Source organism: Rhipicephalus microplus, chromosome X, assembly GCF_043290135.1.
Source record: "Rhipicephalus microplus isolate Deutch F79 chromosome X, USDA_Rmic, whole genome shotgun sequence".
NCBI lineage: Eukaryota > Metazoa > Arthropoda > Arachnida > Ixodida > Ixodidae > Rhipicephalus > Rhipicephalus microplus.
Window position 1 is genome coordinate 471,522,326 of NC_134710.1, and position 15,276 is coordinate 471,537,601.

Here is a 15,276-nt window from a genome sequence, read left to right on the forward strand (position 1 = left end):
AACTCCTAAGCACATCACTGCATATGCTATCTCTTCTGATAATTGCAGTACTAAAACAAGTGGCCATCAATGTTGGCTGTTGTCCATCTGAGAACACTGCCAGTGAGCTTGGGATTCATGTTGTCACCATTTAGTGTTGCCAGACTGGTACACAGTGCAATTGCAATACCGTATTTACTTGCGTAATGAGCCCACTCGCATATTGAACCCACCCCCCTACTTGGTCCTCAAAAAAAAAAGATCAATTTTTTATCACCTACACAGTTAATTTAAGTGTGAAACAGTGCCATAGACGATCGAAACAATGTTTTATCACGCCATCATTTCACAAAAGAACGATGCAATAAAAGCCAAAATATAGTTCAACAACCACTAAGAGCGCAGACGACGTCGACCAAAATTTAAGGGTTGTGCCTTTTGTTGCAAAGCACCATCTGCCGAACGCAGAAGAAATCGCTTTGCATACAGCACAGCGACACCAAGACAAAGAAAAAAAAAAGCCCAACCATGGTGCAACTGCGCCCACCGTGCCAACGACACGATGTGCACCCGACATCCCATGTGCATTTTCGTAGTCCGGTTTGTTGTAGTGAACTTCATGCCATGCAGGACATGATTGGTTGCATATGCTAGCTACACGGCCAGTTTTGAAGTTGGTCGAGCACGCGCTGGAGCATGGAAACCAAGCGAGTGGGCATCACTTCAGCGTCGATCCGTGCGCATTCTTACAGGAGGTAACAAGTTGGGCTTCCGGTTTCCACAAAATAGAGGTTTGCCATGCGTTTGGCGGGTCAAAACAAGGACAGTTTCCTCTTGTTGAGCGCAAAGTTCTCGAACAGAGACTCCGTAATCCTGCCACTAAATGAAAGGCCAGCAGAAGTTGGACAGCGAGTTCCTTAATAGTCATGTGAAAATGTTGCTGTTATAACTCTCGTGACTTTCTTTCGCGTAATGAATCGCCCCCCCCCCCCCCCCAAAGTGGCGTCAACCTTCTAGAAAAAAAAAAAGGTGGGTTCATTACATGAGTAAATACGGTTTCACACAAGCTAGAATGTAAATTTCTACCATACCAAATCTTGTGAAGATTTGCACGACTGTTGTGCAATGTGTATGGTTTTAATATGTCCTTCACAACATAACCTTTGAAAGTTTGTGGTCAACGGCTGAAGTCTTTCCCATTGGCAAGGCAAATGTCCCACCAGAGAAAAGTTTTGATCTACATGTGGTTGTCCTTAATGAAACAATCAACTTCATAATGTCTACTCTACAAGAGTAGACTGGTTCTCTTGTGGACATCACTGGTCAGGTACTCAGTTAAAAGGCATAGTAGTATTCAACTGAATCCTCTAGTTTTCTAGCTGTCAAAGCATTAAAACAAAAAATGGTACCATCTTCTACGCTTTTGTACCACTGAAAAACAGCAAACAAATGCTTGAAAAGTTTCTCGGCAATCAACAGGCTCACAACTAGTCAATGTGGTGCAGAGAAGTTTGTCACCTACACAACACGATTCAGACTTTGCAGCACAAGATAGTAAATACTAACTTTCATCTCCAGAATCTGTGAGAATGAGCGTGGCTTGATGAGAAGAGATGAAATTGAGTTCTTGGGCCACGTGGCAAGCAGTGAGCGGCGCATCACCAGTGATCATGCACACCTGCAGAATAAGTCACCATTAGTTACATACACTATGCTATGCTGCTAACAGGCATGACAACCCCACAAGGTTCTTATTATTGTTTCTGATATGCATAAGAAAATTCATAAATAACATGTCTTACCAAATTTGTCTGTTTGCTCAAGACTAGCTGGGCATTATATTTCACAATAACTAATCCTGACGACATCATGTCTTTTTTAACCGGTCGTCACCTTCATAGTTTGCGAAGAGCACCGAAAATAGTGGTTACATATAGGCACACTCACATGCCACTACATAGCTCATACCAAGTGAACCTTATGTGTCTGCATTCATTGACTGCTGTATTGCCCAAAATTTTGCCATGTACTTCGATAAGCCTTGCAACTTAGCTGGTGGCGTGATATGCATTGGCATTTGCCTATGCAACAATTTTTGCCAGCAAGATTTTCAGCTAAACTAAAAGACTGGCTGCTGAAATCTGTACACGCAACCTTCACTTAAGACAGAAACAAGCAGAAAATTATAAATTTGTTGAGTTTACACAAAGTGCTTCATCCAGCGGCCACCCTGTAATCTAGCACGTTCCCAGAAGCAGACAAGCCAACAATGCCAGCTGTTGCTGTGTCTCTAGAGCTGCTCAGGTTCCACCATGGTTCCTAGCCCTTTCAGCTCTGGAATTTTTATTTTTGTCACACATTTTTATTACGTATTTTACTAATCATTAAGGTCTCAGAAAACCACAAACGAAAAATGTAGTCAGCAGTGTAAGTATTTATGAATGAATTACAGCCATGACATAAATTAGCTTATCATGGGCATATAGTCAAGAAATGACAAAAATGGCACATTTTTTTGCTGCTGTGCCCTAGAGTGCACAAAATCTGAACAAACGTAATATTTCGAAGTGTTGAAGCTCCTAAAACAACTTCAGGACTTCAACCCGAAAGTGCTTCTGCAAGAATAAGCGGATTTCACTATGTTTTCAAGGTTCTAGGAGAAAATTTGTGTGGTGTCGTCCACTGACGACACAAGGGCGGAAAGGGCTAGACTCATAACGAATGTCCTTGGCAGCGAACAATGCTCCCTTGTGGGGTAAAGCCCTCGAGAGTGGGTCCCATCTCGGAGCCCTCGTAGAAGAGCGAGAGTGGGATGCAAAAAAAGAGGTGGAGAAAGGGAAGTAACAAAATAGGAAAACGTGCACCCTGCATGCACCACTGTGACTGTGATACACAATTAAACCTCATTTAACAAAGTTGCATCTTTCTCGATAATTTTATTATATACAAAAATTTATTATAAAGGTATATTTCTAACACTATATCTAGTGCAACATCAGTCTTCATTTCATTCGTTATAACCAATATTTCGTTATATGCTGGTTTCGATATTTTGTTATAACGAGGTTTGAGTGTAGCTCACGCTGTCCTGCAGCCATCGCGTGCTGGCAATCTTTGAAAAGTACCGCAAACTGTGCTAAAATATGTGAAATAAACTATTTACCATATTTACTTGCATAATCCTTGCACTTTTTTTGGCGCAACACTGATGCAAAGCTGGGGAGTGTGAGAATTACGCGAAAAAAACTTTCCACTAAAGTGTACAGAGTGAAAAAGAAATCGAAGTGGCTGCAAATCAGCATTCTCACACCAGCAACTAACAGCAAGCTTTGAGAAGTACCAATTAAAACTTATCTCAACAATAAAAGCACAGGTTTAACACTAGGCAAGATTTATTTGAGACACAAAAAGTGCAAGCAAATAGTCGAGAATTAGAATACTATACGCAAAGCATGTGGGCGTTGTGGGCGTAGCGGTAGCGTTCGTCGCTCAACAGGAGCCCTCGAAAGGTAAGCGTAGGACGTCAGTATTGGGCTGATGGCTATTTAACAGAATCGTCAACAGTTTCCTTCTGAAGAAATAAAGTTTACCATCAATCTCAGTTTTAGGCACACGGCTGGCCCAACATCTCTTGGTGGCTTTCAGCTGCCCTCACCAGTAGCGAACACAAAACTCGCAGATTCTGAAGAACCTAACGGCGGCTCTGTTGCCATTGTTTAGTGCATGATTGATCACTTTTAACTTGAAAGCAGTCGTGTAGCTTCAGTATCGCCCCATAACTTGACAAGATTACGGACTCAACTCGAAACACGCTGAAACGTGCACTTGCCACTTTGGCTTGGCTTGGATTAGATTAAATCTCCGTGCAATAACAGTACGCTTGATGTTTAAGAGATGACGTCAGATGGCGAGCGCTATCATCATCAGTGGTTGGAACGAGCAGACAACATATTGCGGCAGTTTTTGGGGGTGCAATAATTACTCGAGGAAAAAAAGAAATTTTAATTTTGTTTGGCGATGTGGGGGGTGCTAGAATTATGTGAGTGAGAGGATTACACGAGTAAATATAGTATAAGAAAAGCCACATCTTCCAAGTACAGTTAAATCGATTTATAAGAGGCATGCTCTGGGCAGCAATTCTTGTCTCTTATATATCTTTTATAAGCAGAGCGTTACGTAGGCATTTCCTTATCAACCAATATTTTACTTTAGGCACACTGGTGCCTCTTATACACATTTGTCTCTTATATCAGTGTCTCTTATAAAGAGGTTCGACAGTAGAACTTTGATGTCTTCATTATTTTTCCTATTTTTATTCAGTATCACTTTACTCTTAGACAGCCTCCAATGTGGCGGCCCTTAACACCCAACTATGCCATGCTTCGCGGAGAGTTCTGATGCCACACCACCAAATAGGATGAACACCAGCACTATGCAGTGATAAATACAGGCATGCCTCCATCAATGTTTGGATGGAAATACTTCGGCAGCACTGCGTGCCTATTTCGTGTAGTAGAATCTCAATGATATGATTACGGTTGATGCGAACTTCGCAATGATACGAGTTTTAAGGTTGTGTTGGGTGGACTACATTATATAAAATACGCCGCGATTCAGTGTTATACCAAAGGTTTGCCCAGCTACCAAGGACGATATGAATGTGCGATTTACCGCTGCACGCAATGCCAGTAACGCGGCTTGTTTGTGAGAGGAAGGCCCGTTCACTCTTGGCCTCGACGGGGGTGAATGCGGCAAAACTTGCCGAAATTTTCCTCGGTTGAGAGGCCGAAGAGCTTGCCGCGAGGCCAACGCCACAAAATCGGTGTGATACCTATTTCCCCGCCACGCGATAGTAAATCACTTTTTTGCTTCACGGCTTTGGCCACACTGGCTACAGTGGCTGCTGTAGCTCTCAAACCACGTGATCGAAATAACCACCTGCTAATTCAACATGGGGGCAAAGGCATTGGCAGTTAATTGTGTCCGCGTTATTGCGAACTACCCGTGCAGCACGGTAAAGCTCACGACCTCGACAAGGACGTGTTCATCGAAACCTTGATTTGGATTACGATCACAGAGAACACCAGAAGTAGAAGAAGGTGCAGCACCAGCGAGTTTGCATGCCTTAACGTTGTGGGGTCTCGAGGTGGAGAGAGTGCCCCGCTGTTGGAGTGAACGGGCACAGTAGACACGGTCGGAACAAACCAAACAACGCACACACTTTATTTACCTACTTTTAGAAGGAGAGAAAGGTGGGTCTTAAAATTAATCTGCAGAAAAGGAAAGTAATGTACAACAACCTCGGAAAAGAGCAGCGCTTCGAGATAGGCAATAGTGCACTTCAAGTTGTAAAAGACTATGTCTACTTAGGGCAGATAATAACCGCAGAGCCGAACCATGAGACTGAAGTAACTAGAAGAATAAAAATGGGGTGGAGCACATTCGGCAAGCACTCTCAAATTATGACAGGCAGATTGCCACTATCCCTCAAGAGGAAGGTATATAACAGCTGTATCTTGCCGGCACTTAGCTACGGAGCAGAAACCTGGAGACTTACAAAGAGGGTTCAGCTTAAATTGAGGACGACGCAGCGAGCAATGGAAAGAAAAATGGAAGGTGTAACCTTAAGAGACAAGAAGAGAGCAGAGTGGATTAGGGGACAAACGGGGGTTAAGCACATCATAGTTGAAATAAAGAACAAGAAATGGACATGGGCCGGGCATGTAGCGCATAGACAGGATAACCGCTGGTCATTAAGGGTAACACACTGGATTCCCAGAGAAGAGAAGTGGGTTACGGGGAGACAGAAGGTTAGGTGGCCAGATGAGATTAAGAAGTTTGCGGGTATAAATTGGCAGCAGCAAGCTCAGGAGAGAGTTAACTGATGGAACATGGGAGAGGCTTTTGTCCTGCAGTGGACGTAGTCAGGCTGATGATGATGATGAGAACGACGATATCACCAGTCGAATTAATATAACATGAATTGTGATCAACACTCTAAGCGACACACACAACGCAGCCTTGCCAACGCTTGACTCACCACGAGGGTCCACCGCCAATGGCCCGCAGTGCCACCCATGGCAGACCCACCGCTAGAGACAACCGTTCGCGCCAACTGCGACACGCCAAAGAGCCCCGCTTATCTCTCCCCGGCCGCCACCAAGGCTTTCCGCAAAGCATCACTGCTGGCGCCACCGTTCTAACAATGTTGATAATGGCGGTAATAACTACTGGCCAGCACACCACCCCCTACAGCGCGATAGTCGTCACCCCTGAATGCTGCTTATGCGCGAGACACAGGCGCCATGAGGGGCAAACTACTTTAGAGGCGGTGTCAGCACCCCCATATTTCTGCAACCTTAATTCAAACCATATCCTAAAAATAACAAAGAAAAAAAATAAACTACACAAGCTCTAACAAAAAATGACAACACATGCCCCCGAAAAACGTCCGTGCACCATGACACCGCCGCCGGTCGACACTGCTGCACTGTCCAGCTCGACCACTTCACCTCAGTACCAATCTCACATCGGCAATGATACTGTCGGCGCTACGAACCGTCACTCATGCCGACACGTCTTCTGGTTGCGGCCAGCACTCACGAGGGCGCCGAACTGCAGGCAGTTGTGCAGGTCCCAGGCACGTCCATCGCTTGATCTCACGACCAAATTCCTGGCCAACAGCGCTGATGATGCGCAGAAGACAGCCAGCCGCGGGCTACATATCTCCCGCTACGTACATTCCAAAACACTTCACAGAACAATGCAATAGGGCAAAGAGAAGAGAACTTCATGCTCCTCGCCCAGGTGGATTCATGGTGAGTACTGCTATGCCCCGCCGCGGTGGTCTAGTGACTAAGGTACTCGGCTGCTAACCTGCAGGTCGCGGGATCAGATCCCGTCTGCGGCGGCTGCATTCCCGATGGAGGCGGAAATGCTGTAGGCGCATGTGCTCAGATTTGGGCTCACGTTGAAGAACCCCAGGTGGTCGAAATTTATTGGTGTAAATTGGTGGTTTTGGGACATTAAACCCCACATATCAATCAAATCAATCTATCAGTACTGCTAGCAAATACATCAGCAGCGGCCGAGACGCTCATCGAAAATAAAACCAAAGTCGCGTTTCCTAACTCCTGCATCGCAAGATAAAAAAAAAAGTGATGGAAGCAGAGTGCAACACTCCAACGCCACAATCTTTCTAGTGATGCCACGTGCGACAGGCAGTTGCGCAGAGCCTTAGGCCTAATGAGTCACTTGACAACAACTGCCATCCACGCAGCACCCAGCTTAAGCATAGAAGAGGCAGCCACAAGGAGACATCCACCCCTAAGGTGGCCCTATCGCTCACCGCACACAGCAGCTTATCGAGCGATCGGTGCCCACCATCCAGGACGGTGTCAGAACGACACAGAGCGAGCCACAAAACAAATCAGCAATGAGGCCCGACTCCCTGAGCCGAAAGAGATAGAAGAAGGTATTTACAGAAAATCGGACCACCTACCAGGCTTTCATACAAACTCGCTTCAGGCTTGGCCTACAACCTACAAGTTCTAAGCTCTGCTCACCCCAGGAAGCAGATCGCATAGTTCTCGCACCATCAACAACATTCTTCAAAAGCCAACCACAAAAGAAAGGAACACTTGCGAGCAGGAAAAAAAAACTCATCATGCCGACAAGTTCAAACACGTCCCAACAACCGACCTCCTCGCTCTAAACAAAGCACACCACTTACGCTAGATTGATTGATTGATTGATTTGTGGGGTTTAACGTCCCAAAACCACCATATGATTATGAGAGACGCCGTAGTGGAGGGCTCCGGAAATTTTGACCACCTGGGGTTCTTTAACGTGCACCCAAATCTGAGCACACGGGCCTCGACATTTCCGCCTCCATCGGAAACACCACTTACGCTAGCAATGGGAAGTCCTCCTAGGTCTACTTTCCCCATGCTCAAAGAAAAGGTTGTACCGAACCGCTAAAGCTGTCGTCTAATGCTCCAAGAACTCCACATTGGGCAGCCAGTGTGGGGTCTCAATCTGAAGAGAGTGTCGCGCTCTTGGAGAGAACGAACACAGTAGACACAGTCGGAACAAACCAAACAACACACACATTTTTTTTTAGCTACTTTTAGAACAACGATATCGTCAGATGAATTAATATAACATATATTGTGATCAACACTCTAAACAAGCTTACACAATAGTGCACAACACACAAAAACATAACAAACACAAGAACACACACAAGGCAGCTTCGCCAACACTTGACTCACTCCAAGGGTCCACCGCAGACGGCCCGCAGTGCCGCCCACGGCAGACCCACCTCTAGAGACAACCATTCGCGTCAACTGCCACACGCCAAAGAGCCCCGCTTAACTCTCCCCTGCCGCTGCCATGACCTTCCGCCAGACGTCACTGCCAGCGCCACTGTTCTAACCATGATGATGATGGTGGTGGTAATAACCGCTGGCAAGCACACCGCCTTCTACCGCACGATAGTTTTCACCCCTGAACTCGGCTCATGCACAAGACACGTGCGCCATGAGGGGGAAACTACTTTATAGGTGTCAACTCCCCCCCCCCCCCCCCCCCCAACGTGTCTCGCTTTTGCACTGCCGGCTGAACCCATCACCACTGCATCCGCCTGTGGCGTTTCTGCTGGCGTGTCTTCCGAAACAACGTTTGTAAAGGTGTAAGTTGTTTCTTTTCAGTGCTTTGAATGCATAACTTTGCATGCAAAACGGGCAAAATGGAATGAATTCTCGAGCGGTGATGTAGGCGGCAGCGGTGGCATATACGAGGGGCAATACAAATGAGAACATTTTCGGAGGGCATGGACGTAGTTTTGTGGCCGCTCGGGTGTTTTCACTTGAATTCTGCCTTGTGAATTTTCCAGGACTGATTTTTTTCGTGTCGACTTCGCAGCACAGTTTCCCAGCCGCTTGAGCGGCGAAGTGAGTAAATTTCCAATGAGTTTGGCTGCTTTGGCTCCCTTTGACTTCACGTGTGACCGCGCTGCGCCAGCGGAATGAGTGAGGAAACCACGGCACTTTATTGAGAGATGGTGAAGGCAGGAGTTTGACATCATGGTCTTTCTTCAGCAAGAAGTAGTTGTCAATAAAGCTCTTATTCATCTTCATTAACTGCTTTAACTTATTTTTGGTTCATACGAATTCGGGATGATACGAATATTTTGTGTGCTCCCTTTGAATTTGTATCATTGAGATTCTACTGCATTTCGCACACTTGGCAAGCCTTAGTTTTAAGGCTAAGCACACCTTATTCGGAAAACACTGTTTTAATATTAAGGTGTGGGGAACATGACTTTTCTTTACACAAATAAGGCAACAGCTGTGTTTTTTGTTAAGCAGTGCACCTGGTAATGACCGTTCCAGATTCTCAGTAGAACTAAATGCTTACGTGATGGCTAGAGGCTTGTATTTCCTTGATGACAGCAAGCGAGTCACTCTTGAGGGGACATGAAATCACTAGAAATCCGACAAAGTCCAGGTTCTGCTCGACCGCATCCCGTTTCAGGTCTCGCACCTGAAATTACAAGGGTGATTCATTCAGACTCTCCAAGTAGGCTACTTCATTTTGACCCACACCTTTAATTTGGAATAACCCACACGTAAGCACTCATGTGACACACTGGTGGCCTAAAGGGACAGTGCATAACTGAAGAATCCATCTGAGAACACCAGCCTGCCTTGGGTAGAATAAAAAGGGTAAATTGGAACTAATTACCGTACTTACTCTGTAATAGACGCACTTTATTCCTAAAAAAAATCAAAGGAAAGTTTAGCGTGTGGCTATTATGCGGGGCAAGTTTTATGAGAACTTTTTTGGAATAAGCTAAAAATGCGGCAATGCAAAAAATAAATAGTTAGGTTCTTTTGCGTTTCACAATTGATATATACGTACAACACTGCTTGGAAACAGCTTCTTTGTTGCACTTAACTCATCTTCAGTGGTTGATGGCGCTATCTTCTGCAAGCTGTCACAGTGTCGCCCAGGCACGACATAAAAGCGCTTGGCTGCTATCTTATCTCACAATCGCTGAACCTCAACAGTGGTATCTGCTGTAATCTCGAGGGGCCCCCAGAAGTGTGGGCTATAATGCTACATAGCTTCGACGCACTTAGCGAACTTCGTGGCAACCTCGCATGACGACGCCATTGACAGTGTTGCAACTAACCAACATTACAGCAAGCTACCCCTGAAGCATAAAAAAGATCGTTGATAAAATACGATCGAATACGTTGACAAAATACGATCGCAACCTCGCTTCCACATGAGAAGTTCCTGTATGCGCGGAAGAGAAGTGAGAATGGGGGGCGCTACCATGTTGCAAAAAACGTCATGATCTTTCCAGGGCGACAAGCGAATTTTTCTCGTTTTCCAGAATCCTGTGACACAACAGCAACGAATGACCCTTCGCAACAGCAGATCCTGTTATCGTCGCTCGAAAATCACATGCACACAATTGGGTCTTAAACTTTTGTATTTGCAGGAAGTGACTGTCGGTTGGAACAGTCTGTTTGGTGACCTTCATTAACAGTGTGCTTATCAGCTGCGATGTCTCTACACTCGCACCGTTCGTGAACCCCACTGTTGATTGATTTGTGGGGTTTAAGGTCCCAAAACCACCACATGATTATGAGAGACGCCGTAGTGGAGGGCTCCGGAAATTTTGACCACCTGGGGTTCTTTAACGTGCACCCAAATCTGAGCACGCGGGTCTACAACATTTCCGCCTCCATCGGAAATGCAGCCGCCGCAGCCGGGATTTGAACCCGCGACCTACGGGTCAGCAGCCGAGTACCTTAGCCACTAGACCCCTGCGGCGGGGCTTGTGAACCCCACTGTGGTGCACGGATAATGAAAAAAACACAGCAAATGTGCGGCGCGCAGATAGAAAGAACAACAATACGGTGCGCGGCATGAAACGAAGGGGGGGAGAGAGCGAGCCGAGGTGGTCCAGGGGGTAATAGAACTGAATAGATCCAAAAGATACTGAGGCGCCAGATGTTGGTTAGCGCGACTGCAGCGGATGAATGTAGGGGATGCGCTTATTACGCGGAGAACAAAAAAGCCCACATTTTGACGACTGAAGTTGGGGGTGCGTTTATCATGAGAGTGCGTTCATTGCGCGAGTAAATACGGTATTGCTATATTGCTATGAAGTGCTACCAGAGATGAAGCGCGAATCTGGTACATACATTGTAAATATATTCTGCTTGCCTTTTCTCCCTGTAACAAAATTTATCAAATCACAAATTACATAGTTTCTAACACAATTAGTTTAGTATTTGCCAGACAAATGGTCCAATGCTGATACTTGTGGGGTCTCGAATTGGCGAGCGAGCACCATGCCACGCTCTTGGAGTGAACGGACACAGCAGACATGGTCGGTGCAAACCAACTAACATACATACATTTATTTAACTAATTTATAACGACATCGTGCGCCAGATCGATACATAACTCGTTATGTAATACGCTAGGACATCGTAACACAATAACACGACAAACACACTAACACACCCAAGGTCGAGTCGCCAACGCTTTACTTACCACGCAGGCCCCCGGCGTCGCAGCCCGCGGTGCCACGCACCGAGGACCCACGCTAAAGACAACCGTTCGCGGCAACCACCACGCAAAGAAGAGACTCTCTCAACTCTCGCCCGCCACCAAGGCCTGCCTTCCGCCAGGGATCACCGCCAGTGCTACCACTCTACCAACAGTAGTACTCAACGCGAACACAACGCCATCTATCGTGCGGCGATCATCACCCGAAATGTGGCCTTGGGGCAAGACACGTGCACCACACGGCATAAACAACATTACAGGGAGTGTCAGCACCCCCACATACAGTATTTACTTCCATTGAGTCTGCAGGTTTTATTCCCAGACACTTGTGGTTGAAAATCACAGGTGTGATCATTACATGCAGAAAGGGCCACAACGGTTCTTTTTTGTAATTAGTTTTGGTGATACATGCCTTTAATTAACTGCAGCATTCAATTGTACAAGGAGAAACAAACAAACAAGAAAGGCAACATTTATATTTTTGCTTTGATGTAGATGTTGACATGTCGTAGTACATGGACGGAGAGAAAATTCTTTCACTTTATGAATCCTCTGATCCATCTATTCCCGGCTCTAAAAGATCTAACCAAAATGCCTTAGCCTCACGAAAAGCCGACCACTGTCATGCGCAGCGTCTCTGTCAAAATAGGGTAGCCATCATTTCGCATCTTCGTAATATAGCACAGTAGAAGTGAGTCTTCTGTGTCTGTGACTATACTCTATGCTAGTCTCAGCAAGTGCACCTCTGTGCATTTCTATTTATGGGTGCACCTTCTTGAGAGCCCCACCATCTCACACATTCTTTTTTAACATTCGCGAACACCTGACCAGTCAGTCAGGTGTTTAAAAAAAAAGGCTGCATGATTCACACACCAAACAGCAGTTAACACTGCTAACCTCCTAAAGAATAAAAGGTGCGGCCACTACACAGGTAATTTTTAAATACTAGATTGTTTGAGGGGACTTCTGTAGCTGTAGGTGCTGCTTTAACATTGGTGCAGCCATTAAACAAGTATACGTATACAGTATCTCCTAGTGAAGCTGGCATTACTCTGATGTGACAGATCAACCAGTTTTCTTTTGCATGGGATAGCAACAATGTGCAAGTTTCAGGCTTTAATTGTAGCAGCTCACTCGACAGATCAGTCCTTTTACATGCTAAAGAACTAACAATCAGAGCTGAAGGAATCACTGCTTTTTGTCTAAGCATTATAAAATCCAATGTGCATTAGATTTGAGCACACTATGAAGTACACATTTGATTAAGACTAAATGGGGTACTAAGTAAACAGTACTAAATAAAGCAGCGGTATTTTTTTTTTTCAGCGCAATTCACCCCACCAGCTGGATAATACTGTTGGTCACATTTGGATCAAATTAGGAGAACTTGACTGAGAGTAAATCATGTCACTTTAAAGGAATACTAAAGAGCAAGACAATTTTTCATGTATTAGTGAAGTACAATTTCACAATCACAAAAACACCACCCTTACTCCGATACGGCAATGGTAAGTGACAAAACATGGGAAAAGAAAATGCGGGCAGAGACACCATTTTTGTGATTCCCGCAATGAACACAGTGACTTCATAAATTTTGAAGGTGATTACTGAGTCCTGTGTAGCTTCTAATTAATAAAAATAACAGTACATTGTCATTTGTGGGTGCCATAGACCTAGCATACGAAGTTTCAAAAAATTTAATCGAGCCAATGTCGCGAAAATACACCGAATTTGTTTACGTAACATACGAAGCTTTTTGCGTGCAATTCACAAATGATTTTCTCCACTAATGATGAACTTATGATAGTGACACAATTTAGCCTCACCAGAACAGAAGCTACTACACTTTGAAAGTAACATGAAAAAGTGTTTTTAACTGACCATTTCAAGGAATGTTCCCCCTTTTACTAAACATTTCAGAGTCTACAAGCAAAGGCATTCTCAACACAGTAACAAACCGATCACTGTACTCGGAATGCGTTCATCCAGTTCTGCAAAAATTATAAAACTAAGTAATTGTCCCCTTTAACTCTGTGCATTTGCCTTTAGCCTACTTACTTATGGTGACCACTTATGCTGCTGATGAAGGATAAAATGTTATATACATGCACTTCATGGCACCAGAGTATGGCAAAGTTGACTGCTTTTTTAATAAGAAATTCTTTCAAACACTTCTCTTATTATATTCTCGAGGGCATAGACACTGCGGGTAGAACTGCACGGAACTGCCGCAAGACGCCGTGCAAATGAACAAACATACCAGTAGATACAGTCGACTCTTGTTAATTCAAACTTGAAAGGACTTCTGAATTTTGTTTGAATTATCAAGAAGTTTGAATTATAGGAAGTTCTGAGATATATAATTGTGGGTAGGGTGACACTACACCTTATGATTAGGCATTATTTTACCACATTCAAAATTTTTTAAGCGTTTCGAACCCTAACTACACGCAATGAACAGAAAGCAGAGGTGTAAGGTCCACAAGTTTATCAATCACTTACTTCTGATCAGACGTCCTAAAGAAATTGTGAATCGCCAGCTGCTCCTTAGCTCTATGTTCTTTCAGCACAAAGCTCTCTATATCAGTTGAGAAGCATCGCAGCTTACCATGCGTGTGCTTTGTTTCAAACATTTGTTTACTAGCAAAGCCTTCTTCCTTGAAGGCCTGAGACGTTTATTTTTCATTTTTAGACTGTTAGGATTATATAAACACCCAAAATTTTAAATAGTGGAGGAAAAGCAGCAGATATTTTCTGGTATGAAACCACAAAAAGAATGAATTAACCGAATGATGAAGTTTGAATCGACTTTTGAAGAATAGAGAGCCAACCAAATATTGAATTTTGTTTGAATGAACCAAAAATATGAATTATCAGAATTTGAATTATTGCGAGTCTACTGTATAAAAATTCAGGCTGTACAACTAAGCATGTGGTTCATGCAGGCTTGAGTAGGCTTTGTTAGTTCCCATTTCTAAGGAGCAGTGATGTATCAAAACCAAAATATCCGCATTTTCACACGACCAAGTCGGCACGCGCCCAATGACGGTGCAACGGAGAGGTGACTGGTGCACCAAACTTTTGTCACTCTGCTCACCTGCTGGTGACTCAACTGTCCCAACACACAGCGTCCCATGGCCAACACTCGTGCTCCACGCCGTGACATGCGCAAGTACACCTCGTCATAGTCCTCGGGAATGCGGGTAAACTGCACACAAGACACAAGGCCATTTTTTGGTAACATGCGTACGTGCGACACCCCAGTTTCTCTTCCAAACACATCACCTTTAGCACTTACTTACAGTTTTCTAAATATTCTTAAAAATTGTCTTATTAAAAATAGACATCAACTCTTCTGGTTCAAATTAAGTTTTATATTGGACACACATGATATTATAGCCTAACTTAACATAACATAGAGGCCAATAACTGACAGGATTATTGAAAATTTGTTGAAATAATTAAAAGATTGTGAGCAGCTGAGATAGTTGAGCCAAATGATGGAGATCTCAACCACACGCTTCATTCTGCTTAGTCTCCGACATTCACTTCATCATATACTTCAATTGATACGAAATGAATGGTTCTGGCTCAAATAAAGTTATACAGGGTGCATCAAGAATTGTGTCCAATATTATTAAAATATTATAGAAAGGAGGTATCTGCGTGCCAGCTACGGCATTCCCTCTCCTGAGGCAGAAGACA

At 44.4% G+C, this 15,276-nt stretch overlaps 1 protein-coding gene across 7 annotated transcripts in view; it reads right to left on the bottom strand.

The window, feature by feature from the left end:
- LOC119160815 (endoplasmic reticulum transmembrane helix translocase) overlaps positions 1-15,276 on the bottom strand; it is a 520,848-nt gene that overhangs the window by 136,551 nt on the left and 369,021 nt on the right. For all 7 annotated transcript variants that reach the window (XM_075881403.1, XM_037413063.2, XM_075881402.1 and 4 more), the window contains 3 exons: positions 14,669-14,779; positions 9,400-9,525; positions 1,546-1,657 (listed from right to left, as the gene is read on the bottom strand). In XM_075881403.1, the coding sequence (XP_075737518.1) occupies positions 1,546-1,657; positions 9,400-9,525; positions 14,669-14,779 (349 nt within the window). The remainder of the gene's footprint in view (positions 1-1,545; positions 1,658-9,399; positions 9,526-14,668; positions 14,780-15,276) is intronic.